This window comes from Neolamprologus brichardi, chromosome 3 (genome assembly GCF_056152115.1).
Source record: "Neolamprologus brichardi isolate AB-2024 chromosome 3, ASM5615211v1, whole genome shotgun sequence".
NCBI lineage: Eukaryota > Metazoa > Chordata > Actinopteri > Cichliformes > Cichlidae > Neolamprologus > Neolamprologus brichardi.
This window is the reverse complement of record NC_142106.1, coordinates 43,360,430-43,387,228: the sequence shown is the minus strand read 5'-3', so window position 1 is coordinate 43,387,228 and position 26,799 is coordinate 43,360,430. Positions and strand designations below refer to the sequence as shown.

The 26,799-nt window shown below is 41.8% G+C and overlaps 1 protein-coding gene across 4 annotated transcripts; it reads left to right on the top strand.

Moving 5' to 3' along the window:
* Nucleotides 1-277: 277 nt before the first annotated feature.
* gigyf1a (GRB10 interacting GYF protein 1a) lies at nt 278-26,752 on the top strand. Of its 4 annotated transcripts, none has more exons than XM_006807341.3 (26): nt 278-525; nt 5,771-6,397; nt 6,504-6,567; nt 9,365-9,494; nt 10,384-10,479; nt 10,660-10,777; nt 11,244-11,352; nt 11,681-11,880; nt 12,389-12,618; nt 12,713-12,833; nt 12,965-13,150; nt 13,724-13,881; nt 14,391-14,556; nt 14,691-14,914; nt 15,203-15,306; nt 15,424-15,524; nt 15,630-15,703; nt 15,807-15,944; nt 16,165-16,374; nt 16,498-16,718; nt 16,850-17,007; nt 17,152-17,315; nt 18,914-18,958; nt 19,206-19,350; nt 20,178-23,445; nt 24,570-26,752. In XM_006807341.3, the coding sequence occupies exons 3-25, from the start codon at nt 6,533-6,535 to the stop codon at nt 20,243-20,245; spliced, it is 3,201 nt and encodes a 1,066-aa protein (XP_006807404.1). In that variant the 5' UTR covers nt 278-525; nt 5,771-6,397; nt 6,504-6,532; the 3' UTR covers nt 20,246-23,445; nt 24,570-26,752. The 4 variants fall into 4 exon arrangements, with proteins under 4 accessions (XP_006807404.1, XP_035770999.1, XP_087693822.1 ...); XM_035915106.2 differs by having other exon boundaries at nt 12,713-12,848; nt 14,691-14,857; XM_087837696.1 differs by having other exon boundaries at nt 12,713-12,848; nt 15,430-15,524.
* The last annotated feature ends 47 nt before the right edge of the window (nt 26,753-26,799 follow it).

Sequence of the window (26,799 nt, the reverse complement as noted above, 5' to 3'; positions counted from 1 at the left end):
GTTTAATGGAAGTTAATTTCATTGCTATTCTGTGACTGTTGCCTCGCGAGTTTGCATTGCTCTGGCTGTGTTGTGCATTTAATACAATTGCGTGCTAACAAATGCTTTCGCTCGCCAGCTTACTGGCTAAATAAACCTTCCGGACGTTCTGCCTGTAAAAGCATCGCGGCGTGCAGTACACTCCAGTGTCCAGGCTGGTAAATAGGGGTGTGTTTGCCCTGCTACAGCATTGGTTAGGCGCTTGTCAATGTCCAGTCACGTGGTGTCACACTGACGGCCATGTTTCCGAAACACAAACAACAAGAAGAGCAGCGACTGGGAGCCAGCAGACACATACTGATACGCAGAAGCGACCGTTGGTGGAGAGGGGAAAAAAATAATAAATAAAATACAGAGCACGACTTTCTGAAAGTACTATTCTGTCGAATGAATACGTTTACAGTGTTTAAAGAGACCAATGCATTCGATAAATTGGCTGTAGACACGCCGTGCAGACAAGCAGTCTGGTAGCTATAAACAGTGAAGGTAAGCCATGGTTCCTCTTTGCTGCCTGTCTTTTAGCTAGCTGGCTAACGGGAGCTAACATGCTAATAGCTTCTGCAGCTCGAACGGGTCGGTGTTATCTGTCATTAAAAAAAACATTTTCACTGAGTTGTTTAAGAGCTAAAATTCTGTTGTTTCTGCTGTTGTTTGTTTTGTTTACAACGCATTAGTACCGACAGCCGAGTGGCGCTGGTGGTCGTCCGCACATTAGCGGAGCAGGCCGGGGACTCAGATCCCAATACTCCGCCCCCTTTGCCGACATATCTGGTGTCATTTGAACCTACAAGCCAAGGCCTTTACGATCAGTGCATACCTTGTGCTAAGTTACGAAGCAAGCTAGCTAGCAACTGCTAATATGCAATAGAAATATGATATCGAGGCCAGTGATGTTGTAACTAGGGCTTTATTGCACTTTGCCCACAAATCAGTTCGCTCTAATTGGCTTGAGAGGCGAGCAGGGTACGCGCTAGCGTAGCTCGCCACAACTGTCGGTAGCTAACGTCAACTCTGTTTAAATGTTAGCCACATTTAGCACCATCGGTTTAGTTAATTTAGTCAGAGTTGCAAGTTTGCTTGCACCTGTATCACTTTGAGCCACTGGTACTGCTCCCTTTCACTCAGAGTGAAATCTTTATCCCGCCACGTTTTGGAGTGCATGAGTTTTGCTAATATTCATACGCACAAGAAATCCCGTATTCCGACCTTGCATTATTTATTTATTTATTGTATTTTTTTAAGCAAAGTTGATACAGCGTATTAAACGAAGTAAAAACAATTTGTCTGTTGGACGGCGCATAAAAGTAAAGAAAAATTTGCCATATCTGCTAGTAGTTTAAAGAGCCATAAAGTGTCATTTTGTTCGGTGAGGTTTTCTCTGTGAAATTATTTTCTTTCTGGATTTCCCTTAAGCCATAACTGATCTGGCCATTATAACTGGAGCCTGGTATTACAGGTGTTTTTATTGTGCTGCTTTTAAATTGACAATTGGTACACCTGCGAAGTACACCTGTTTAAAATACAGTACTCATGTAAAAAAAAAAAGTACTTTGCATTCTGATCAGGAGCCTGAACATGTCTGACAAACACAAACTGGGAACTGTGTGACTGGAATGGTTTGAATCCTGTTTAAAGGGCATGTTTAAAATTTCCTGTTCACACATGACAGTTCATTAGGTCCTACTGTCTTTTAAATTCATGTAGAAGTTTATATGCTTTCGGTTTACAAATGCATAAAATGGCCTTTTCCCCCAATAATTCAGAAGAGAAATTTGAATTAAGATTTTATATTTGCAGTATATTGGAATGTAAACTGGACCTGCTCAGTATCTTCCATTTGTCTTAAACATGTCTGTATTGCAGTGTTAATAGTTTAATGTGGACTGCTCTTAAATCTGCTTACTTGGTAATTATTAAATTCTCCTTTTAAAATTTTTCTGTATTTTCCGTCTTTAAAATCTTTACCAGTTGCAGTGATTATGCACCGAGTAGTTCCATCAATTTGTATTGCCTTCTAAAATAATAACGAATGTAATAACTAATGTAAATAAGGCAATCATATCTACTGGCAATGTAGCAGATTTCTTATAGGTACAAAAGTTCAATTAAGACCTCGATTTTCCTACTTGTTTTTTTCTTTTCTTTTTTTTAAACCAAGAAAACAAGGATATGTGAGAAGTGGGGCTTTTTTTTTTTTAAACTGAACTTTAGTAATACAATAGGAGGATGTACTGTGCAGTTGCTAGGAAATTGCATTCATTTGTAGGTTGAGTGGGTTAGCGGTCTTTAAACAGGTGAGCAGATTAATTAACTAGTTTTGGACATTTGCTTTAAAATAACAAAGGCCAGCATCCTAGCTGCTAGGATTTCCTGGAGAGAGGTTTAGGTGAAAAGTTTAAAAAAAGTTTCTGTCTGTATTTGAGATGCTCTGATTAAAAGGGCAGCAACTACATTGTTAGTAGGGGTGTCCAGTTGAGCCTCAAAATTATATTTTACAGAAACAATACTGAATGTTGAAAAATGCAGGCAGCAGTAGGGCTGGACGATATGGCCTAAAATTCATATCGCGATATAATTTGAAGCATGTGCGGTAACGATATATATCGCGATATATTACTTTCTTCTGTATAACGTATTTTCCACACTATAAGGCAAACTTAAAATCCTTTAATTTTCTCAAAAATCGAGAGTGTGCCTTATGTATGAATTCTGGTTGTGCTTACAGACCTCGAACTGATTTTGGCGTGCAGAAATCTGTTAAAAAATGTTTTAGTACAACTTTGGTAAGCCGCACTGCTTGATGGATTGTCAGAGCATTACGGCTGCCGTAGTGAGGAGCTTCGCAGAGTAATCCGGGTCCAAAACTCCGTCTGCTTCAGGTCCCAAAGTCAAACGAACACTAAGAGTTAAAAACTGTTTAAATTCTTTCATCTTTAATTAAATCATCAGCGTTGCTGCTTTATCGGGTGTAACAATTAAGTTTAACATCCATGCGTCCATGAAAACAGAATTTATTAAATTTAACGGAGTTAGAAGTTAACAGGAAGTTAGCTCGCTAGTTTACACCTAAACATGACAGACCATGTTCTGACTGAGAGATTTATGAAACTAATTAAAACGTACAGCTCTGCTACCACTTCCAACATAAATGAAGACAGAAAACTAAACAGCAGTGGCGTTTGCAGGGTTACTGAAGTTGGACTACCTGGTATATAATGTTGTGCTACGTGACTGCTAGCGACACAGCTATGTTAGCATAACATTAGCACAGTGAAGCTGGAGGATGAACGGCAACTTTTTTTCCACTCGATAAAAGTTAACGTGGGGGATTCTGGTGGTCAGGGACAAATGCAATCGCATAGCAGGATGCTATACACGGGCCAAACTTCAGTCAGGAGAACAACTGAGATTATTCATCCACAATACGAGGTTAGTTATTAATATACTGCAACAACACGGGAATAGAGCAGCTGCGAGAGAATTCAACATTAATGAATCAATGTTACGGAAGTGGAGGAAGCGCAGTTTTAGGCTTTCCCCATATTTCAAAAGTGCTTCATCTCTTTGCTATGACTGACGCCCGCCATAATTTGTAGATGATAATGGTTGTAGCCGCTGCGATGCTTTCGACCAAAACAGGCGCAGCTTGATGACATCATCAACATGCGCTATCGCGATAGAGCGATATAGTCAAAATCTCTATCGTTGGCCAAATTTATATCGTTTCTATCGTAAATCGTTTATATCGCCCACTCCTAGGCAGCAGCATTTATAAGTGTAATTAAATGAAGTGCATTTTCCATCCTTATTTTCTGGTGAGCTGCTGTCACTGATGGCAGGTGTACTAATTTGAATTGTGAGTCTAATGAAACAACATGCGGCAGCGTTTATAGTTAAATGTTAGTGACACAGTTAGCCCAGGTAGTGTTTTCCCTGGAAGTTTTAAGCAAAAGTGTGAATAAGTGCGTAACACTTTAGTTTAGCAGTAAATAAAGTTAAAGAAGCTGCACAATATTGTCACATAAAAAACAGTATTTTTTCCCTGGTATTTTCTATCTAAGGCTGAGCTTTTTAAACAGGTGCTTAAGTCTCTTAATTTCCTAATTTCCATCCACTGTTTGTTCTTCTTTTTCATAACAAGTGCAGCTAACCATGCTAAGTTGAATCATTTGTAGGCTGATTGTAGTTGCCGATGTTTTTTTTTGTTTTTTTTCTTCAAGTCATGAAAAGTTTGTTTCCACGTTTGGCAGGAGCAGTTTTCTTGCATATTTTTTTTTAGCATAGTGCTTTGTTGGAGGTTGTTTAAGTAGCTCAGTCTTTAGTTAAATAGTCGTTGGAGAATGACATGTGACTCTTGCTCTCAGACATGTCTGGGCCTTGTCTTGTTGTAGTGCACACTAGGGATTGTAAATGCATGCCTTACTATAGCAATGATATTGCACTGTGAGGGTTTTATAAGATGTGAAAATATTTTTTACCAATATTATCATGGAGGATGGCACAGCCCCAACTGTAAGAAGAATAAAACATACAGCTTCTCTGAACCAGTGTGTGTCATTGGCTAACATTATCAACAGAAGAGCTTCTTGGCTCTGTTGCAACAGGCTTCATCTAAAAAAAGGAAAAACAAAAAAGGGAGAGGAAAAATTGGCTTCAAACCATCGTAGCCAACATCATTTTATCTTCTTTTTTTTATTTATTTATCTATTTATTTTCACGTAGATGGGAATCTTTTGTTTCAGTTTAAATAAATCAAACTGTAATAAGCCTGAGTAAAGTTTTCTTCACTTCACGCTTTCCTCATGTGCAGTATTTACTACCAACATAACTAAGCGTGTAGCAAAACAGCGCATTAGAGGGCAGAGAAAGTAGCATCCGTGCAAATACAAGATGACAAAGCTAATTTAAAATGAAACCGATTGAAACACCAATGTCTATTTTCTCTAGTTTGCTAGCACCATGTAGCCAATCTCTGTAAAGTGCGTAGGTAACTTTGCAAGTGTCTGTTATATGCAATGATGGCCATTTAATGAAATGTTGTGAAAACTTGTGAACTTAACCTTTTTTGTTCAGCGTCTGTGGTGAGGGAATATTGAAGGAAAGTAGTCATCAAGATGAGAAGAAGCTGGAAAATATGGCTTGTGTTTAGTCATCAGTGTGCAAACCTAAGTGGTATTCATGTTAAAGGGGCAATATATGTATGTGTATGTGAGCCTTTGCTGCTGAAGTTTAGTTGCCTGGATATTGCTTTAGTTGCCATGACATTTTGAGGAACCATCCCCAGCCAGCTGCATGGTTTAGGAAGCATCTGGTTCACAACATGACTGAAATAGACTCGGTGTATTTCAGGATGGAAAATCTCCTGTGAGCAGCAGAAATGTTGGAGTATGACTGAGTGCTATACTAGAAATAGTTTTCATTTATTAAGTGAAGGAATACCACAGCACTTTCCCCTCAACTCAGAGTGCTGCAACACATTGATCAAATTGGGTATCTCTTGGTGAGTCCCAGGCACGCTGCGTAAATGGTATGTCGAGTCTTTGCGGAGAAAATCAAATTATGGTTCCTTCATTCACTTTCAACGGAGGTGGACTGCCAAGCGGTTAAAAAGCATCTCAAGAGCAGCAGCTAATTTATGAAGTGTTTACTTCTTCCCATTTTTCTTTGAAATTTTATATTTCTCTCATTCTGTCTCTGTTTAACAGTATTTTGTTTTCTTTTTTTTTTCCAGTGGTGCAAAGGGAGGAGGTCAGGAAATAAAGGAGTTACCTAGAAGGTCTCCGTCAGTCCACATTTCAGTTGGAGCGAGAGAAAACGGCACAGAGGGAGTGAGAGAAAGGAGAAGAGGAGTGCGAGTCGCGTCTGCTCTTGGCAGCTGTTCCAGCAGCCTATTTCATTGTTTTTTCGGCTGTTATTTTGTTCCTGCGTTACGTCTTTTGATCAATCAGTTCATATTTTTAACGTTAATGTGAGATATAACTGCTGTATAAAAAAACAAAATAAGGAAATCGCAAACAAAAAAAAGAAGACATTACTAGCAAGAGTGTTTTATTTTGTTCCATTGTTAATTTCTAAGGTTCTTTTCGTTTCTTTTTTATGTTAACAACCTTTTTTGGCTGTGAGTAGCAGGAGCTTCCATTCTCCAAACTTATCATTGAAAGCCCTTCCTTAGTTAGGACCTGATAACCTGGTATTCCTCAAGCACCTGAAACTGGCAGCTATTCTCTTTGTGTGTTTGGGGAGCTCTGTGACCACAGCTTAAGCACCACTCAGCCTTCTAGTCACCTAAGCCTAACTAAAGCCAGCCAGCTCGAGCCTGGTCCAGCCCAGTCCAGCCTGCTCCGATTATCTGGACAGGGTAAGGAACCTTTTTCTTTTGTTAACCCTCCTTTTCAAAGTTGCATTTTATTAGTCACAAAAAAGAAAAAACACAAAGAAATCTGGATACTTTTTTTCCTCTTTAGATACTCAGTTCTGTGTGGACGTGAGGAATATGACTGCTGAGACTCTTAACTTCGGCCCAGAATGGTAATATTTGTATTTTATTTTATATTTTATTATTTATATATTTTAAATTTTTTTTATAAAGAAATATTTCCCAGAGGAACAGAGTGCTTGTTTTTTTGTTTGTTTTATTTGTGGGGGGAAAATTAAAAGCGGATGAGTTATGCTGAGTGCCATTCTGGTTTTACTTTTAAGGAAACTTTGGGCATAATGAAATGTGCAGATTTAAGCAACCTCCAAATGATCTTCTTGAATGTGGTCGTTAAATTGCAATGGCAATTTGCTTAAGTCTTAACGTCCTCTGTCAATTGGACACGTTCCCCTGAAAATGACACTAGGAAAAGATCAGGGGTTAGTGAAGTGAGTTGGGTTATAAGCTGCTGTTCGATCAAATTCAGCTCAACCAAAACGGTTCAGTGTCCGTACCAAAAACCATGAAAACAAAGGCCCAAAATGGAAGAGATGACCTGAAATATTTAGATTTTTTTTTAATGGTCTCTCATTAATGTAGAGCTGATGTCTTTTGGTTTATGAGTTTTTGTTGGACAAAATGAGTTGTGTGAAGGTGGCACCAGCATTACCTGAGAAAATCATCGTAAAAGTAAACCGGTATGAAAACGGCTGTTAAAGATGCTGTTAAGTAACCTTAGCTGTGCAGATGGTATAAGCAGCCTTCATTCTTCAGTTGGGTTCAGGGTGTTGACCTATCCTTTGTGTTTGGATTGGCAATGTGACCAAGAAATGAACACTTAAATTGAAATATAAACATTTGTAATGTCATAACTTGGTTGGATCTTTCTGCAGTTTGAATATAGGCGGCCAAGTTACCACACAAGACAATATGTTGTAACAGGAGAGAGCATGCAGTTCGTTTACAAGTGTTAGCCAGAATGAATCATGCACGTCTAAACTGTAGTTCTCCCCTGAAGGCCTTATTTTCTGTTTGATCAAACTTCAGTTGGATAAAACTGACTTTGTTGTGGCTTTAGTCACCATGTTAGCAGGTAAACTAATGGTTACATTAGGTGAAATTACATGGTATACCCAAAGCACATCAGCTACCTGGCTAAGCCTATCTTTGCTACTCACTTTTCATAAGTGAAATGTTGTCTGAAGTCAGTTCTGTTGTCCTTCTCTGGAATGTGTGTTTGAGCTTTTGTGGACTCGGTACTACTCTTGGCTAGTGTTGCTCACTGTTGGCGCTGGGAGTAGAAGAGAGCGACACTAATGGTAGACAATAAGAATCGAGCATAATATTCTCGGATTTTTACAATAAATTCTCGGTCAGTCTTCACACAGAAATCATTCCACAGGTTCTTAAAGGCAACAAATAGTACAGAGGAAGGTCTCAGTTTTAAATTCTGTTACAGTCTGTTAACACATGGAAAAAAAGACGTTGCTGAAGACGCTTAAACTTGATATGAAAGTGCTTTTAAAAAGAGTCTTTCTTGCAGGCGCCCCGCCGTGGTTAGTCATTTCAGTGGTAACAAAGTGTCGGTTTTGTCACTGCTCTCTCCTGTCCATCTCTCTCTTTCCTTCTGCTGTTTCTGTAGCTCAGTGAATGTTTGTGCAGCGATTAATGGGGGGGCGTAGTCTGCAGTTTGGTAGCTCTCCATCTCTAACGGCCTGTGACTGCTGTGTGCATTCTTGGTGTAGTGCCAGTCTCACAGAATATTTCTGCCTTTACACATCTGCAGCTGCTTTGCTCTCAGTGGCTCTCGTAGCTCACTTTCATCCTCGTACCCTTTTTAATATAGTTACAGAGCGGCCGGTTCATGTGCTCGCCACATACAGCTGCCTGACCAGCATGTTTACACGTCTTTAAAGGCCAGTTAACCTTACGAAATTATTTAGACCATTCGAGCTTTAGTTGGCAGCGCAGCTTGCAACTATGTTAGTCATTGTGGTTGAATTCAAAGTAAAATATACTGCCATGCTTTTAGGTTGATGTAGTTTCTCTTACTCCAATCTTTGTAAGACTCTCAAAGGATTATTCATGTAGAGATTTAAGTGTGTAGAGGATATTTGAATCCTTGTTAGGGAGGAAAGCTCATGTTTTGCTGCAGGTAAATGCAGGTGAAGTGGGTACATATGATGCACAAATATTTCTTAGTAACCCACCCACTGGCTTGCTTCCTGAGCGCTTCTCTTATTATGCATATTAGTTGCTGCTCCGCTTATTTTTATCCTCTTTGATATGCTACATGCTACCAACTGGGCTTTCATGAAGCTTCCCTTTACCTTTCTACCCCCCACACCCGCCTCTCCATCTCTGAGCTGCATATGGTTTTGATGTGGAGCTGAGAGTCACTGACACACTCTGTAGAGGCATGTGAAAGGAGCCATTGTTAAACAGCAGGCCTTGGAAGTTGGCCAGCTAGTAATAGCTTTTTAAAATGAAATCTTGAGATTGGAAAGCTAATATATCGTCAGCATTGAGCCAAGTGTGTTCAGGGGGAGCTGTGTGGGAGGAATTTGTAACAGAACATTTACTAAAAAAATTTTCCTGCTGCAAGATGGATGCTATTAGTTATTTTTCTTCAATTGAGATTAAAAGGAATTCTATCAAGGTTACGCAATTGCTCTGATTTTTGTGTGTGTGTGCGTGCGTTCAGAGCCAACTGGGGAATTTGCACCAAGTTATTTATAAAGGTTGTTTTTTACATTACATGTCAGATTGTTATTAGCTTGGGAAAAAGTAGAGCAAATACACAGCTTTGAAAGCTTTAGCATGCAGTTGCAAAACACCTATTTCTTGTACTTGACAGTTGCTTTAATTCCTGCTGTTGAAAGTACTTTATCCTATTTCTTTTACTCACAGGCTCCGTGCACTGTCCAGTGGGGGGAGTGTGACGTCTCCCCCTCCTTCCCCCGCCATGCCAAAGTACAAGCTGGCCGAGTACCGCTACGGCCGAGAGGAGATGTTAGCACTTTATGTCAAAGACAACAAGGTTGGTTAATAGTTTACTCAGCCATTCTCGATTTATTACAGTCTATACCAATGAGAAACACTGAATCCCATTCACATGGGGCAAAAATGATGTAAGCTTACAGTCACCTGTTGACACAAGGAGATGGATATCAGCTAAAGCAGCGGTCCCCAACCTTTTTTGCGCCACGGACCGGTTTATGCCCGAAAATATTTTCATGGACCGGCCTTTAAGGTTTTGCGGAAAAATACAACAAAATAAAACTAGTACCGGTACTGAAAAATAGAAGATTTATTCATAACACACGTGAAAAGACCCAGGAAAATCGAGTTAATGATAAAAACGATAACAAAATAACGCTGAAAACCGATTAAAAACCCTGAAAATCACACCTGAGCCTCAACTCTCGCGGCCCAGTACCAAACGACTCACGGACCGGTACCGGTCCGAGGTCCGGGGGTTGGGGACCGCTGAGCTAGAGAGATTAAACAATATAAAGTTATGAGATGCCGGGCTTGGAGTACATTGACAAAAACCCTGCCTTTAATATCTGTCTGTAAGCACAGAACACCAAACTGCAGTCCACCCCTGTTTGTAAGGGGCAGTCAATCAGAAGTAATTGTCTTAAAGAAGAAGATAAGAGAGGATGGCCGTACAGGAAAACTGCTTCTTTCAGACAGAATAACCCGACGGGCTGAAACAAAGCCCACAAGGAAGAAAATAAGGCTTACTCTGAATTGCGACTCATACAAAGCAGCATAAATAGTGTAGAACTTGAATTCACCACAATAGGACTTCTCTAAAGTGCTTTATAAGTCTGTATCCTTAAACATATGAACATGTTTGAAGTCAGAGTTCAAGTTTTTAAGAGGTGGTTTTGTCCTCTTGTTGCTGCTGCTGTTGCTTTTAGGTCCCAGAGGACATGCAGGATAAGGAGTTTGCTGCTATTCTGCAAGAAGAGCCCATGCAGCCACTGGCACTGGTGCCTCTCACTGAGGAGGAGCAGGTCTGCACCAGCCACACTCTCACAAATGCATATCTGCAAATGTTAAACTGTTTGAGCCCTATCTTGTGGTATCTCACCCTCATACAGATTCAGTTGACAGATGTGCCTGTGAGCTCACATTCCTCACATTCCTCTCTCCTTTTTTTTTTTTTTTTTTGGCTCGTTCAACTCCCTCTGCAGAGGAACTTCTCCATGTCTGTGAACAGTGTGGCAGTGCTGAGGCTCATGGGAAAAGGAGTGGGTGGTGCGGCCCCAGCTGGAGTGGTCCGTGGACGAGGAGCCACACGGGGTGGTCGAGGTAACGGCAGGGAAAAAAAGTTGGATGAGGGACACAAGCAATAAAGTATAGCTCCGATTGAGCCTGTTCACAATCAGTTGTGCTTCCAGAGTCCAACAACAACAACAGAAGGGCTGCTTAAAGCCCTCGGCTCAAACTATAATGGCTGCTGCCCAGCTAAAAGAAAACAGTTTATTTAAGGCAACTACTAAAGTGTTTATTTCCTTCTTTCTTCCACCATCTTGGTGCAACACACTTCCTCTTGGCCTGTTTAAAATAGTCCTCCTTTTGTCCAGCCGCAGCCTAAAAGCACAGGGCTTACGCGCTTAGCCTGTCAACACATGCCAATGTAAACACATGCACAGTTCAGCCCAGCAAAGGAAACCACAAAAGAAGAATGATGTTCGATGGTGTGTTGATGTGTGCACCTGCCTGCAGGATGAAGCTACTTAACCACACATGCCTTGTTCTCTTTGTGTATAAACAGGCCGAGGCCGTGGTGAAGGTGGATTCTACCAAAGAAGTATTGAAGATGCCGAGGTGGGTTTCGGTCGCAGCGTCCGAGAGATTCACCGCAGCCAGAGCTGGGACGACCGGTAAGGATAAACTGCACACGGCACATGCACTGTCCTTAAAATGTTGGTAAGGTCATTCAAATAATGACTCCAAGTGCTCTGTTGCACAACAGAAGCCTGTTTTATCACTACTCAGAGGAGCTGTCAAGCAGTGTAGCATAGTCTGTAATCCTTTCAGGTATTTTTTGTATTTCTTCCAGTTTTCCTTCCAAGATCTGGATAAGCTGTGCAAATGTATTGTCTCCAGTGTGAGGTGTTGGTTGCACACATTGCTCTTGGGTTAAAAACTGGCCCATGTTTTCTTCTGCTAACTGGTCTAATTTTCCCTTCATTTCCCTCCTTTTCTCAGGGGTGAGCGTCGATTTGAGAAGCCGCTGCGGCGGGAGGTGGGACGTCCTGGCTTTGAAGAAACTGGAGGTCCCGGGGGTCCGGGGAGGAAAGAGTACACAAGGGCTGACAGTGATAACTGGCGCACCCTACGGGAGGAGCAGGAGGAAGACGAAGGGGAGCCGGGCAGTAACTGGAGACTTGCTGGATCCCGTAGGGATGGTATGATAAACACAAACGGGTTTTTTTTATTGTCATAAACTCTGCTTTGTTTATTCCTCTTTCTGCTGTCAACACAAGCTAAGACTTGGATGAAATTGTTAATGTTCCTTTAACATAAACCTTTTGCCCTAACTCATTAGTGTGGAAGCTACACTTTGGTATAGCCTCATTAAAATCACTAAGATGGAGCATCACTGAGATTTGTATTACTCATCATTCCACTGTTAAATTACTGTTTTTTTTAAACCTATGTTAACAATGTGTGTGTCAACTTTAGCTTAAAGGACATTGTACTGGCATCTAGTGGTTAGTGATGGGAAGACCGAGCAGCTGGGTTTAGGTTAAACTAAAGCTTCCTGAGTTTCTGCAGACTCAGCAGTCGGCTTCAATGAATTATGATCTTTCCAAACCAGATATCTTGAAAATGAAACTCCAGATTGAGTTTAATACATTTCTGAGTGTAGCTCAGGGCAGTTTTGAAGCTAATAACTTTCCATTTGTTTACCAGATGGTGGTCCTCGCTCAGCGGGCTGGCGGGACCACAGTGGTCCAGGAGAAGGTCGGAGGAGGAAGTTTGATTTTGACTTCCGGGACTCTGACGGTCACGGTGGCGGGCGTCGGCGCGCAGGCAGCGATGGTCTAGAGGACGATAGGGACGGCCTGCCCGAGTGGTGTACAGATGAGGAGGATGGGGAGATGGGCACTTTTGACTCGTCTGGAGCGTTCATGCCTATGAAGGTACTCAGAATGATTTTTCTGTTACTGTTACGATATTGTTTTAATATTTGTTTGTTGAGATCGCTTCACTTTTTTGGTCTGTATCTTGTATCAGAAGAGTGGCAAGGAGACAATCCTGGAGGAGTTTGAGTTTAAGGGGATTGAGGAAGAGGAAGAGGAGGGAGACAGCCTTGCTGATATGGAGAGGAACAGCGCTGAAGGAGACAAAGACAAGGGTCAGGCGACACCAGGTGTCTTTATTTGATCTTGTAGAAGACATTTACATGTTGTCTTCTATCTTTTACCTTCACTGATCATAGTCAATGGAGGATTCATTACTTCCTTTCTTCCACTCCTGGCCTCACAGAGATTAAAGAAGCCATCTTTGTTGTTGGAGATGGTGAGACAAAGCCAGCATCTCCTTCGTCTTCTCCAACAGTTCACTGTCCTCCTCCATCGCTGGAGTCCCAACCCAGCAGTGCTAGTCAAGTGGTGGATAATGCTCAGCTGAGCAACAGCCAGTCTGTGAAGGCCAGCAGCACGTCTGGTGAAGGTAGGTCATGTTCCACATACCTCTGTGTTAGTGTGCCAACAGGACAAAACGGCAATATTATCTTTTTTTTTTTTTTTGAATTTGTTTTAGGCAATTTCATTAATGTGTTAAACTCTTATAAGAAAAAAAAGAACATGTTCACTGTCTATATTAAATATACATGCTTCTGCATTTCAGTAATTATTAGACTGTTTAATTTTGTATAAATCTGGAAAATAAAGTTATTTAGACAACTTTTTATTGTGCAATGATTTAAATTAAAAAAAGGCTTCTAAAGTGAGATCCTGAACCTTTGGTTTCATGACCTCAGCCCTTTCAGTCTCAGGTCGGCGTGTTTGAGCAAGGAAATTCAGCCATGTTGATATTTTGGTTTGATATAGAATATGTTTGCCTCAGTCATTTGATACTTTGTTTACTGAACCGGCTGTGGCTGCTGGATGTGACACAGAGCCAGTAGGCGGCTTTACAGCTCACATCAAACAACACCAAACGCTAAACTATAAATAGAAACACTATAAATAGGGGCCATTGTTTTACTTGTTTCTTCTTTTTCTTTTCATGTGCGTATGTCAGATGCAGCTCCATTAGGGGGCTCCAAGGCCCAGCTGAGTCCCAGCACCGCAGCCACCTCCTCCAGCCTGCCTCCTCCACCCCCCTCATCTGCTGCTCCTCTACTCCCGCCATCTGGAGGAGACGCCGAGGACGACGAAGGCATGAAACACCTGCAGCAGGTAGGAGCAGCAAGAGGAACATTTCAGACAAATTATGTAATCATGTCTAATCAAACTACATTTCACAGCCTTCAGGTGAGGGATGAAACTGGTGATTATTTTGCTGCTGAATATTCAAAACCAGTACTGCACTTTCCTTTTTTTGTCTTTTGATAAAACTCTCTGCTTTGAATAAAAACGCAATGGTTGGGGGGGAGGCTGCAAATATAGAGCAGTTCATTTGATGCTGATTGATGTGCTGGAAACTGAAAAGGACGTCTGCATGTCTGTTCTGTGCTCTTCTATATATTGTTTATATTTTCACATATGTTACTTTAAACAAGCATCACTAACATAACCTTGTCTTACTAGATCTAAAACCTGTAGAGCTTTGTTTTAGCTGGTATCAGTGCATTCAAAGCTGTGAGTCTTAGCTGTACTGTTAGCATCGCCACCTTTTCATCCTACGGGTGAGCCTGCTACACCAACTCTGTCGACTACATAATGAATGTTTGTTTATATTTGTGTAGGAGGCAGAGAAGATGGTGGCATCACTGCAGGATACTTCTTTGGAGGAGGAGTGCTTCACCCAGGCTCTGCAGCAGCAGGAGAGCAGGAACACGGCAGCTGCTCTGCCGCTATCTCACGAGGCTGCCATGAAGTGGTTCTATAAGGACCCCCAGGGAGAGATCCAGGGTACTCCTATTCTCCTGATGATACTTTCTAAAATGAATAAAAACTGTTAATTTCTTGAGGTGAGATGAAGCTAGTCCGCCACCTAAGGTCAGTTTCTGCATTGCAAACTCTCCTCTGTCCTGCCCACCAACCAGGTCCATTCACCACGGTGGAGATGTGTGAGTGGTTTCAGGCTGGCTACTTCACCATGACCCTGCTGGTGAAGCGGGGCTGTGATGAAGGTTTCCAACCCCTGGGGGATGTCATCAAGATGTGGGGCCGCGTGCCCTTTGCCCCGGGTCCCTCCCCGCCGCCCCTGCTGGTGAGACAGCTACCACCAACGCAGCGCCCGCAGCCCAACCGGGGGCCCGCCGGGACTGTGAGTCAGAGCTCAGCCACCCGAGAGGATGGGGAGGGGAGGATGCAAATGAGAGGGCACATTTATAGACAGGTTATGGTGGCAGGAATTGTAATTTTAAATTCTCACCTCTTAATGTCACACAGTTGATTTAATGAAGTTTCTATTGCATGCTGACTTGGATAAATGTGTGTAAATGTAGCTGAAATATTACCAGAAGCCAGTTTGTTCTAGATGCAGTAATTTGCTATTGTAATTTTGAGTCTGACTTTTCCTTTGTGTTGACATTATATCTTTCTCCTTCATCAGGGAAACCTGGACCAGGAGCGCCTGAAAAAGCAACAGGAGCTCGCAGCAGCAGCTCTTTATCAACAGCTCCAACAGCAGCAGCAGCTATTCCAGCTCATGAACAGGTGGGTGGAGGCTTCGCCCTAAATTTGTTGGAGTTCATTCCGGTCCTAGTTTGAACTTTGGAGGATATGTTTAGTTTCAAAGTAAACGTACACGTCGGGTGTTGCTTTATGTCCCAGGTGCAGTGAGCAGAGTATGATGCCTTCGATGAACAGATCGATGTCAGTGCCAGATACAGGGTCCATGTGGGACATGCATACCTCAGCTTCACAGCCGTCAGGTACAGTGTGGGCTGCTGCTGTTTGTGCACACACAGGCAGGCACAGTTAAAATACACAAACTGTAGCTGCTGCCGCTAAAATGATCCTTTTTCACTTCCATGTAGGTGGTGAAGCCAGTCTTTGGGACATAACAATGAATCCTTCTACTCAGGGTCCAACTCTCGAACAGCTTCAGAAGGTGAGGGCTGTTGAATAGTAATATCAGACTGTGAGTCCATTGAGTCATACCAGCGTCAGACCCAAATATTCATTCAGGATTACTGATGACGCATTTCCTTTAGCTCCAGCAGGAGAGGCGAGACGCTGAACTCAGGGCGAAGCGTGAGGAAGAGGAGCAGCGTAAGCGAAGGGAGGAGAAGAGAAGGCAACAGGAGGAGCAGAAAAGGAGGGAGGAGGAGGAGATCTTCAGACGCAAGCAGGTGGAGAAATTTTGCATTCATTTTATCCCATGTGTTGCCTTGGGGTTGTTAAATATGTTACTGGCTTTGTTCATTAAAGCAAAGATATTCCGTGCTGCGTTTTGATTTAGTTTTCATAATGTTTGATATTTTATTTGCTTTGCTGAGCGGCACCAAATGCTGTTTTCCTCTAAGAAACGAGAACCACAGCTATAGCCTGATCTGTCATATGTTCCCGCAGTGTCGTCAGCAGCAGGAACTGATCATGAAATTGCTGCAGCAGACCCCCCAGCAGCAAGGACCTGGGGCAGGCAGCTCTAGTTGGAGTGGGGCTTCCTCTTCTGGGCTTTCTAAGGCAGGAAAGCCCCAGGCTCTGGCTTTGCTGGAAATACAGCAGGAGACTGAGAGACTCCTGAAGCAGCAGCAGAGAGCCCAGCAGCAGAGAGACCGCGTGAGTTCACCATTCAGGTCTACAGCAGTGATAATGTTAGCATGTAGCAGGAATTTGCATGTTTAAAATAAAAACGTACATATTGTTGGTCATTTATGGAGCCTGGTTTTTATCTGTTTGCAGCACTCTGGTTTGTCAATGGGGAGCTCCTCCATGGGAGGGCAGTGGGTGGATGGCGTCGGTATGTGGGGAGGGCCGGGTAGTCTGGAGAGCAAGAGCAGTAGTGGAGGGTCTTCGGGCAGCATGGGCATGTGGGACGAGGCTGTGAAGAACCAGACCGGCCTGCGTGGGAACAGCAACAACAACATGGGCCTTAAGAACAGCCGCAGCAGCCCATCACTCAGGTGAGCATGTCTGGGGATCTCAGCTGATGTGGATTGTTGGATTGCCCAGTTATAAAGGACTGCTTGCAGGGAAAAATGAATTTCTTTTAGTTGATGATAGTAATGATATCATTTGCCTGGGTGTCCTCCAGTGATCAGTACATGATCCGTCGTAAGCGCACCGAGGAGGAGGAGAAGCTGCTGAAGCTGCTGCAGGGCATGAAGCCTCAGGACGGCTTCACCACCTGGTGTGAACAGATGCTGCACGCTCTCAACACCTCTGCCAACAACTCCTCCTCCTCTGTGGATGGTAGGCTGTTCAACTTTATCACATTTAGCAATCTAAAGGGTGTTTAGAGTTTACCCTCAGCTTACAGACATCAATAGCTGATGTCTGTGTAAATTACAGCAACAATTCTGTGTCACTAATCATTCACGCTGTGTGTTTATCAAGTTGCCACAATTGTGGCATACCTGAAGGAGGTGGAGTCTCCCTATGCAGTGCTGGATTTCATCCGGTCCTACCTAGGGGACACAGTGGAAGCCAAAGAGTTCGCCAAACAGTTTCTGGAGCGACGTGCCAAACAGAAAGCCAACCAACAGAGACAGCAGCAACAGGTAGGCCTGAGTGCAAGAGCATCAGTCCAAAATGTCACCTGCTCGGTAAACGACATCAGTGTAATTTAAAGAAAAGAAAAACATTGCTGAAATGTTCTCTTTATACAACACAGAAAGGCTGCCCATTAAAGCCTCAGACAGACACAGACTGTGTTCAGTAGTTTGCATTTTCAGTCGGAAACTGATGGTTTTCTCAGGTGGGAATCGATGGCACATTCTAGTCTGTACAAGTGTTTGATGTAGTGTTCAATTTGTGTAAGTTAACTTGGAAACCTAAGGGATTCATAGGCTGTAGAAAATATATGGTTGGAGCCGCTGTGACATTTTTTTTTTTTTAATTTGACCTGAGTTGTTTTTCAGTGCCAGCTTGAGACACTTAAACCTCACTGCCATCATTCACAACCAAGAACAGAAAAACTGCCTGAAACTGAATGTTTAGAGCAGTCTGAAGTCAAAGCTCAGGGATTACTTGTATATACGTGTGTGTGTGTGTGTGTGTGTGTGTGTGTGTATATATTAGGGCTGCCACAAACGATTATTTTGATAGTCGACTAGTCACTGATTATTTTTGGGATTAGTCGACTAATCAGATCATGCGTCCGTTGGACGTACAATGTACAGCTTACTGCACCAGCAGCATCTGCTCTCATATAACGATCATTAGCTTACAGCTTTAAGTGTTTAAGGTATGTGCTAACTAAAAATAAAGAAAAGATGATAGTTTATTAAATTTTAATGAAACAGCCATCTGCTCTTTGCTATCTAAAATATAACAGGACACCGGAGTATATTCTTGAGCATCTCACACTTCTGATAATCAGTTGTCTGCCTGACGTTTAGTCAGCTGTAAACAATAACATTTTAAGTTATGTATATTACATGTTTAACCTGAGTAGCGAAAGACAGCGGTGGGTTTGAAAACGATTTGCCGGGAGTCCGGTGTTCTCACGAGCTCTAGTGAGCCTTGCCCCCGGCTAGCTATGGAGCTAGTGGGTAACAGACGTCTCCGAAAACATCGGAGTGCTTTTGAAAATATGTGGTGTCTTGATAAACTGAGCAGATATTTGAGGTTTACACAGCTACATTCTTGCCTGAACATATGTTAAACGTTTATTTTGTGACCCAGAAAATAATAAGAGTAATATTATAACTAACGAGCTTCCGCCATTGTTGGAAACTGAGCTGGGCCACGCTATGAATTCTGGGACAGAGCTGCTGCTTCTTCTTCGGGGGTTAACGGCAGCTGGCATCCTTGTACATGCAGTGCTGCCATCTTCTGTTTCAGTCCATTATTACACTCTTAAATCCTACTACTTATTCCTGCGTCTTTTGTGATCTTACAAAGCTTCAAAAGACGCGTCGACTATTAAATCAGTCGTCGGCGATTTTGATAGTTGACGTAATATATAAAAGCATGACGCGTCTTCTTTAAGACATTATGGACGTGGTTTCACACACAAACCTTCTGTGGTTGGCTGGATTGAAATTGTAGGAAGTGAATATTTTGGATGAAGGTCAGGCTTTGCACATATGTGTTTAAAAGTATTATTAACAGGCTGAGAGTGGCTTTAATTCCTCCTCTTCTCTTTGTGTCCTAGTTATCAAAGGAAGTGGCTGGATTGAACATGAACTTCCCTCTGCAGGTAAATGCAGACATGCCTCTAAGCCATACACGCAGAATTGTTATTAAAACAGCATCAATGAGTGCTCCCCTTTACTACAACTATAACTTTACTACAGCATTAAAGACGTTTTATAGACAGTGAAAACTTTAATTTCTTTATGAGGAGTCTCCTGAATCGAAACTCGAAAAGAAAACGGAAACATCAAAGGGTCATGTCCAACCTGGCACTGTTACGATCTTGATCATTTTTACTTTGTGTTTTTTAGGATTCAATGCGAGGTATGAATCCCAACACTCTGCAGTCCATGTTTCAGGCCAACCACATGGGCAAGGCTGGTCTCTATGATAACCAGGGAGGAAAGATGAAGAAGAAACAGCCCATGATGCTGCACTCTGACCCCAGCATCTTAGGTATGCGACCTCAAGAGCTTTTAAGATTTTTCCTTTGAACTACTTCACCACGTGCATGGACAGCTTTACCAAAAAGCTTTTTTCTTAGGTTTTAATTTTGTTTAGTTTTCTTCTGTCCAGTTTTTTTTTTTTGTTTGTTTCTAGAGCGTATTTAGTACTGTTGGTGTTAGTTATAGTTCCCATATATGTTCATATTGCCAGTTTTTCTTTACACAGCTTAGTTTGAGTTAGTTTTCGATCCTTTTCGTAGCCGTCGTTTTTATTCACACCCACCTTTAGCTTTTAGTTCAGAGCCCAGATCAAGTACATGAGTTACTCACTAGAGGAAATGCTTAGCATGGAAACGCAAAGTGGAAAATGTAGTCATTTGTGCAGTAGGATTATCTGTGAAGTGAAACCACGTTGTTTCCAGTGTATAACACTGATCTGCTTAAATGACCTACCGAGAGTAGAGATGCAATAATAAATCAGCTAGCTACCAATGCTCCATCTCAGGGAGCGTTAAGAGTCCAACTTGTTCATATGTAAAACAGTATAAACACAGCTTATTCACTCTTCTCTGACACAGTGTAATTTGCAGTGGGCTGTGGTTGCGTCCCCCTTCCTTATAATGCTAACACTGTAGCTGTTTATTCGCTTTCCGAAAACCTTTTCAGACAAAATCCGAATTAGCAAAGAAACCAAGAAGAAGCCAAGACCTCTTCTTATATCGTTTTCTTTATTCCCTCCTGTCAGTGTCTAAGCCAGCCTTTAACCCCTTGTGCCATCCTTCTCTAATCTTTGTGTACTCTCTCCCCTCTCTTCTCTGTGCCCTCTCCTACCTGCAGGGTACTCATTCCACAACACGGGCGACTGTATGAGCCTGAATGAGATGGAGATGGTGGAGGATTACTGATGTGACGCAGCGCAGCAGCAATAGCTACCTGAGGCCTTCTGTCTTTTAATCAGACAAACCTGATGACGAATGTGCACTGCTGGGGGAACCGAACTGGGGGTTGTGGGGTACAAAGGGGGGCAAGCATGGTGGTGAGGGGGAGGTGTGGAGTGGAGGCGCCCAGTTCAGCGCCTCCCACTCGTTCTTTCCCTCTGGATAGAAAAAATAAAAAGGGCTCCCTGCTGCACCAGTTGATCACTAGAGCAGGGGAGAGGGGGGGTGAGGCGCGGTGAGGTTAAAAGGATGATGGGTATCCTCTGGCACTCAAAAGATTAAGCACCTTATACTGAACTAATGCACTTTATTGAGATGGGATTTGAATAGTTTTTCTTTTTGTTCGTGTGTGTGTATGCGTGCGTGTTCAGAATCAGTGCGCATACGGTGTGTGTACATGCACATTATCGGCGTGTGCGGCAGAACTGGAAGGCGGCGGTGAAAACAGCGAGCAGGGCCGAGCGGGCGGGACGTTAGGTTTTCAAATTCAGGGGGACCTTTAGTTGAAACCTTATCAGAGAGCAAATCCTTTCTCAAAAGACAAACACTGTTGATATTTCTCTTGTTTAGCATTTTTTTTTTCTTGGTTCTGTTTTTTACGTTTATATAAAAAAGTAAAGCTATTGAAAAATGGATTATAAAAAAACTTGAAGATTTGCACTTGCCTAAAAAAACGAAATAAGAAAAACGACAAAAAAAAAGAAAACAAATGGGGTTAGTTAGAAGTGAATATTTTTGTGAATGTGTATGAGCGACTGGGTGTGGCTGATGTGTGGCGGCTGAGTTGTGTCAGTAATATACAGTCTGCACAAGTTTTTTGTCTTTTGTTGCTTACCAAGATGTATGAAACATAAGAGGCCATTTTTGTCTTTTCTGTTTGGATAGTCATTTTGTATTCATGTTTAGAGTGAGTGTGTGTATGTGATCCTTTCCAGACAAGGACGTGTGTGTTTTATGGGTGTGACTGAATGCTCGTGTGTGTGTGTATGAGAGAGAGAGAGAGAGGGCAATTGCACAACACATCCTTTCTCTCACCAGCTCTTCATCCCCTGATAGAAAACCAGAAATGCATATATTTGTAAATGTTAGCTTTGCTCTCATCACATGACGACCACCACTAGTTTCTTTCCCTGAGCTTCTCCCCATGGGGAGCCGTCTCTAGACCTGGAAGGGACTAAGCAGACGTGGCGAATCATGAGGGACATTACTGTGTGCGCATGCGAGTGAGATTTTCAGTGTGCGTGTTTAGAGTACATGTTCATTTACTGTTCATAGAAATGAGTTAAAACTACAGGTACTCATTTTTCTTGTTGTTGTTGTTTTCTTGTATGTGTATGAATGCACATTTGTGCCTAAGAACTTGGATAGGGTGCATGGCCATCGAGACATTAACTCTTTTTTGAGAGCGAGTGTGGTGCGTGTCAGTGCTCAGCACAGTGTATGTAAAGTATGTACGTTTCTATGGTAAATATTTCTAGTTGAGTCTAGGGGTGATCCATCGGAAGGCTTAGTCCAGCGTGTTTTTCCTGGGGGTGTGATCACGTTGCCTTTTGTCAGCTCTCGAACTTGTGAATGAAAGGTGTCGAGTTTCTGACTCTGAAATACAAAAAACCACAAAAAAACAATTTAAAAAATACAGCATCTTAATGTGCGAGTGCACAGAGCGGTGCATGAAATGTTAGCATATTGTGTTACATATTCGTTGTTGCAATTTGATAATGACGAGTTTTCTTTTTTAAATGAAAAATATATATAAATATATACATTATATACAAAGTTTAAAAAGTATTTGGACTAAGATGAGCACTTGGGGCTGCTATTTTTGTTGTGTGTTTTTAATTTTCTTTTCCTTAATTTTTTTTTTTTTCATTTTTTGCCATGTGAAGTGTGTATTATTTTTCTTTTCTTAAGAAAATATTGAATGTATTCCAAAAAAAAAAAAATGACAAGAAACCCGTGCTGATACAAGATTTTGTTTTTGTTCCTCAGAAGATTTCAAAAATGGAAACAAAACCGAAAAAAGCTTCAAAGAGTTGAGCGGGGTCTTTTTTTTCTTTTTTTTTTTTCTTTTTCATTTACACAGTGGAGGAGAGAGACAAACTCGAGATGGATACAGTTGAACACACTGCCTCTACAATCCTGGTCGTACAAATGGTGACTAAAGAAAGGACTCTTTCTATTCCATACTGGAGCTTTGGTTGTTTACAAGCCACATGGATATCTGTGGGTGCAGTTTTATTCTTTTGTTTTATCTTTTTTTGTTCCCACATGAGACGGGTGGGGTTTGCAAGTGCGCTTCTGCCATAAGGACATTGAGTGGTGTGGTGGTGTTTTTGTTTATTTTGGTTCGTTGTTTTTGAGGAAGAGTGGCAGGCATCACAACAACATGGACAGGATCCTCTAACTAGATCTGTGTCGTGGGTCCTGAGACTTGATCAGCCGTGGAGCGGAGGTAGAAAAATCAAGGATGGGGCTGTGTTTTGTGGAGAACCGAGTGCAGGGCTGCAAACCCTGGAGGGGGAACTTGAGAGGACGGTATGAGCGCATCCGCTCGGTGCTCTCGTCTTCACCTCGGCCCTCGAAAGCACTCGCACCCTGCCCTCACCGACTCACCTATGCACTTTTGTTCATTCAAGCTGTGAGGTACAATTTTGGGGATGGGAGCACAATTACAACAGGAGGATTGCTACGACTTTGACAAAGTCACTGAAAAAGAAATTCCCAAACTGAAATAAGAGACTCGAGAAGCTCGTCTTCTCCCACCTCCTGTACATAACCATATTTTTGTATTACCTTTCAGAGTAGAAAGAAAAAAAATGCAAAATGGATGAAGGAAAATTCATTGATTATATGGAGTGAATGTTCTTCAAGAAAACCAATCTTTTTTTTTTTTTTTAAATCTAGTTTGAGATGGGACTCGCTGAGAGTTTAGTTTGCCAGTAGCCCTGAAGTAATCGGGGAAGGAACGTAAAACCACATGGGCTGAGGTGGTGGCCATGCTGCAGTGGCTCCAAGACTGACTGATAGCTACTTATCAAAATGGATGTTGCAGTGGCTACAAAGAGCCCACCAAGAGTGTTTGATCAACACGCACAGTAAAGAGATGGACACTGATGACAGCCTCAAGAGCTGCAGAGTGACTACCGGAGGACAAGTGCTTGGCATTGGTAAGATGTTCTTCCAGAATTTTAATGGTTTTTATCCTTTTTGTTTTTGTTTAATGCTTTTCTACAGTGTTAATTTCCCCAGTAAATTTAGTCTGTTGACTAAAACATTTAATTTTAGTCATAATTTAGTTGCCTAAATATAGTAAATCTAAAATCGATTTGACCAAAATCTAGAATTTGTCGTGTTTTTACTGGTGAGCGGCGCTCCACACGTTTTGCAAAACCTCTTATTTTCCTTGACGTGTGAACTGTGTACATGTGTCTTCTCTTCCTCTCAAGCCTCAAAATTGTTGCTTTTTCATGAGAAACAAGGATGGGAGTTGTGTCGTTTCCCGCCACCTCAAAAAAAGAAGAAAACTTACTGTTTCCCGGGTCAGATCAAATTTGTGCGTCTAACCTCACTGCACGAGGAGATTACTTAATTTAACGAATTGGTTCAGACTGGATCTAGTCTCTCCAGAATATCTTCATCTTGTTATTTGCTGATGGAAGTATCCATACATTTTCATTTAGTTGGCTTGTTTCCGTCAGCAGGAAAAAAGTTGCTGACAAACTATGACAAAAATTATTGGTCAATGAAGCTTTCGTAAAGTTACAGGTTGCTTTCCGCACCTTCATGGATTTGTTAAATTAATTGATAATTTACTATGGCAAATTAGATGATCATTGTAAGGCTGTAATAAAACTAGATGTAGCGGCCAGAATAAAAAGTGAAGCCAGTGTAGCGTTGCCGTAACTCCGTTCTCTCTCTAACGTCCAGCAGAGGGCGTTTGGAAGGCTACAAGAAAACTAAGCTTTAGTGTGACCTTATTTAAAGTCCTTCCTGGTGAAAGACTTTGCGGTCTTGTGGGCATTTCAAGTCTTGCTGAAACTTTATGTTCATTTTACAAATTTTGGTGCCGGTTAGCATGAAAAAGTGGGGTAGCCTGTGCCCTGGTGTCTCAATAAGCGCTGATCCTTGTTCATCACAAAAACACCACAGTGGAAATATTCAGCTCAAGGCTTCACAACAGAACTTTTAACAGTTGCCACTTCCATCATTTATATACAGTCCTGTCCTCTGTTAATGCCTGTGTTCAGGTTTTGCTGATTATGTCTTGCACTCTTTCTATGTGTTTTCACAGGAGTCTGGCTGTGCTTTATTTGCTGCCCTCTGCAAGGAGGATCTTATCTACAGCCAACCCATGAACCAGTGAACCCTAAACCTGTCCTTTTGAACTTAGACCCTAAGAAACTTTTTTTGACCTCAGTGTGGGCAGGCCAATGGCATTATACGTTGGACAGATGAAGTTACAGGTTTATCAACTCTTCATCCCCTTTTTGCTGGAAGTGTTCGGTTAAGGATTTAATCCCACACTCCATCTAAGAAGAGGATACAAAGGCTTGCGTTGCCCAGAAGTTCATCATCCACCTCAGCCGGAAAACTCTCGGAGGGTGGTCTTAAAGGTCTTCTAGCCATTGGGACCGACGAGCCGCTCTCCTGCCCAGATGTCAGAGACAGTGTGCTGGGATGAGTTTCGGTGGACGTGGCCGGATTACATCTCAGCCATCGCAAAAGGCTGCTGCTGTGGAACTGGATGAACTGAAAGAATTGTACAAGGAGAAAAAGGACTTTTGAAAACAAAACACAAAACTATCATATGTCACATAAATTCTCAAGTCCAAAGGAGCAGGCAGACACACTACATGCACACACTCAGCTAAAGATACATCGGCTCTCCTCTGGAACAATGTCTACACACACATGCACACACACACCAGAGATACACAATATCAAACGACACAAAGACACACAAGCATCAACGCCCAGCAGCATAAACGCTGAGCTTTGTAAATAATGTAAAAGTTAGTGTTTTTGAGTTTTCTCCATAATGGCTTTTGCTTTATTTCTTTGTTCAACATGCCTTAAATTGTATAGTTCAGTCTGAAATGGCTTAATGAAAACGTTCTCAGTTTAAGTTGGAAACCACCTCGTTAACTGTACTCTAAAGAACGTTTTAACAAGACGTCTGTTCGCTGACAGACTTGTCCTGTATAAAAGTGTAAATGTGATCTACTTTAAAGATACTAGTTAACTAAAGAATAGAGCAATGAGAGCTTTTTGGTTGATCTAATTTTACTGGTGGTTGGATTTTTGTTGCCCTTTTTTTTCCGTTTTGATCCAAATAAAGTGTGGATTCGTTGAGATTTCCTATTTAGATTACTGCTGAAGGTGCAGGCTTGACAAAGGGCTGAAGTCTGTGCTGCCTGGAGCTGGGCTTACTGGGTAATATGCAGAGGTTCATCTCAGAGCACGCGCTTGTTGCTGTGTCGTATCTGTTGTTGGATACAGTCCTCGGCAAAACTGAACCAGAGTGGCAGGTCGTCCTCAAATTGATTTGTTTTCTTTACACTCCAGGGGAATAAAATGTTTTAGGAGTTTGATCTTTTTACAGTTTTGACATAGTGATTCACACTTGTCTTATAGGAGTGCTTGTAAGAACAGGCATGCATGATGGTTGGTAGTATTTGTGGGGTTTGACACTAAAATCTGTGTATCTAATAGTGCTGCTGACCATCAGTGATGGCACTGAATCGAATCGGAAGCAACCAGGCTGTGGTGTGTCTGAAATCTGAAAGGTCTTCTCGGACCACGTCTTTACTCTGTATGTCTCATTAAATTTAAGAGGTTCGTGTTTTTAGTCATTCTATAGTTTGTTTGTTTTTTCCTTCTTTATAACCAAACATATGCAGTTTTTTATCCAAATGGAAACTGATTGAATTGAATACCGTCAGTTTAGACTTGTTAAAAGTTTCTGGTCAACTGTGGGTGTGGTGTGCAGTTTTCTTCTATAGGTAAGTGAAATAGCCACAGTTGGCATTGGTATGTCATAACTGTTGAATTGATATTGAATTATTACTTTAAATGTTATCACATTTTTAAAAAAAGCTGATACTGTGATGGATGAATCATCAGTCTATTTTACTGCACTACAAAAGCTTTTATGATCAGAGAAACCACAGTATTGTGTCTAAAGACCCTGGTTGATGAGCAGCTTGACCCGCCTGCTTCAGGATAGAAAGTATAGATGGAAAGATTACCTGGTTCAGTTTTGCTGGTTACTGTAACACCGACTGTAATGATGGACTCATGGTTATACCCCAGTCAGCCCAGCTCCTTCACTTAATACGTCTTTGAATGTTGTTAAAATAACAGCATACATGTAATGAAAATGTTTTGGAAAAGAACAACTGAAAAGAAGTGTAAATAGTTTGGCTTTTGTTTGAAGAACAAAATAAATACTAAATAAATAGCATTTAGCTGTGACCGACTCTGTGTGTGTTCTTTGGTTATCTATGAAGTTTGAGTAAAAA

Coding starts and splice junctions, on each gene's coding strand:
- gigyf1a (XM_006807339.3), top strand. CDS start 6,533: ATGACTGCTGAGACTCTTAACTTCGGCCCAGAATG. Junction 16,375..16,497: donor CCCAGCAGCAGAGAGACCGC/GTGAGTTCACCA, acceptor ATCTGTTTGCAG/CACTCTGGTTTGTCAATGGG. Junction 19,351..20,177: donor CTCTGACCCCAGCATCTTAG/GTATGCGACCTC, acceptor TCCTACCTGCAG/GGTACTCATTCCACAACACG.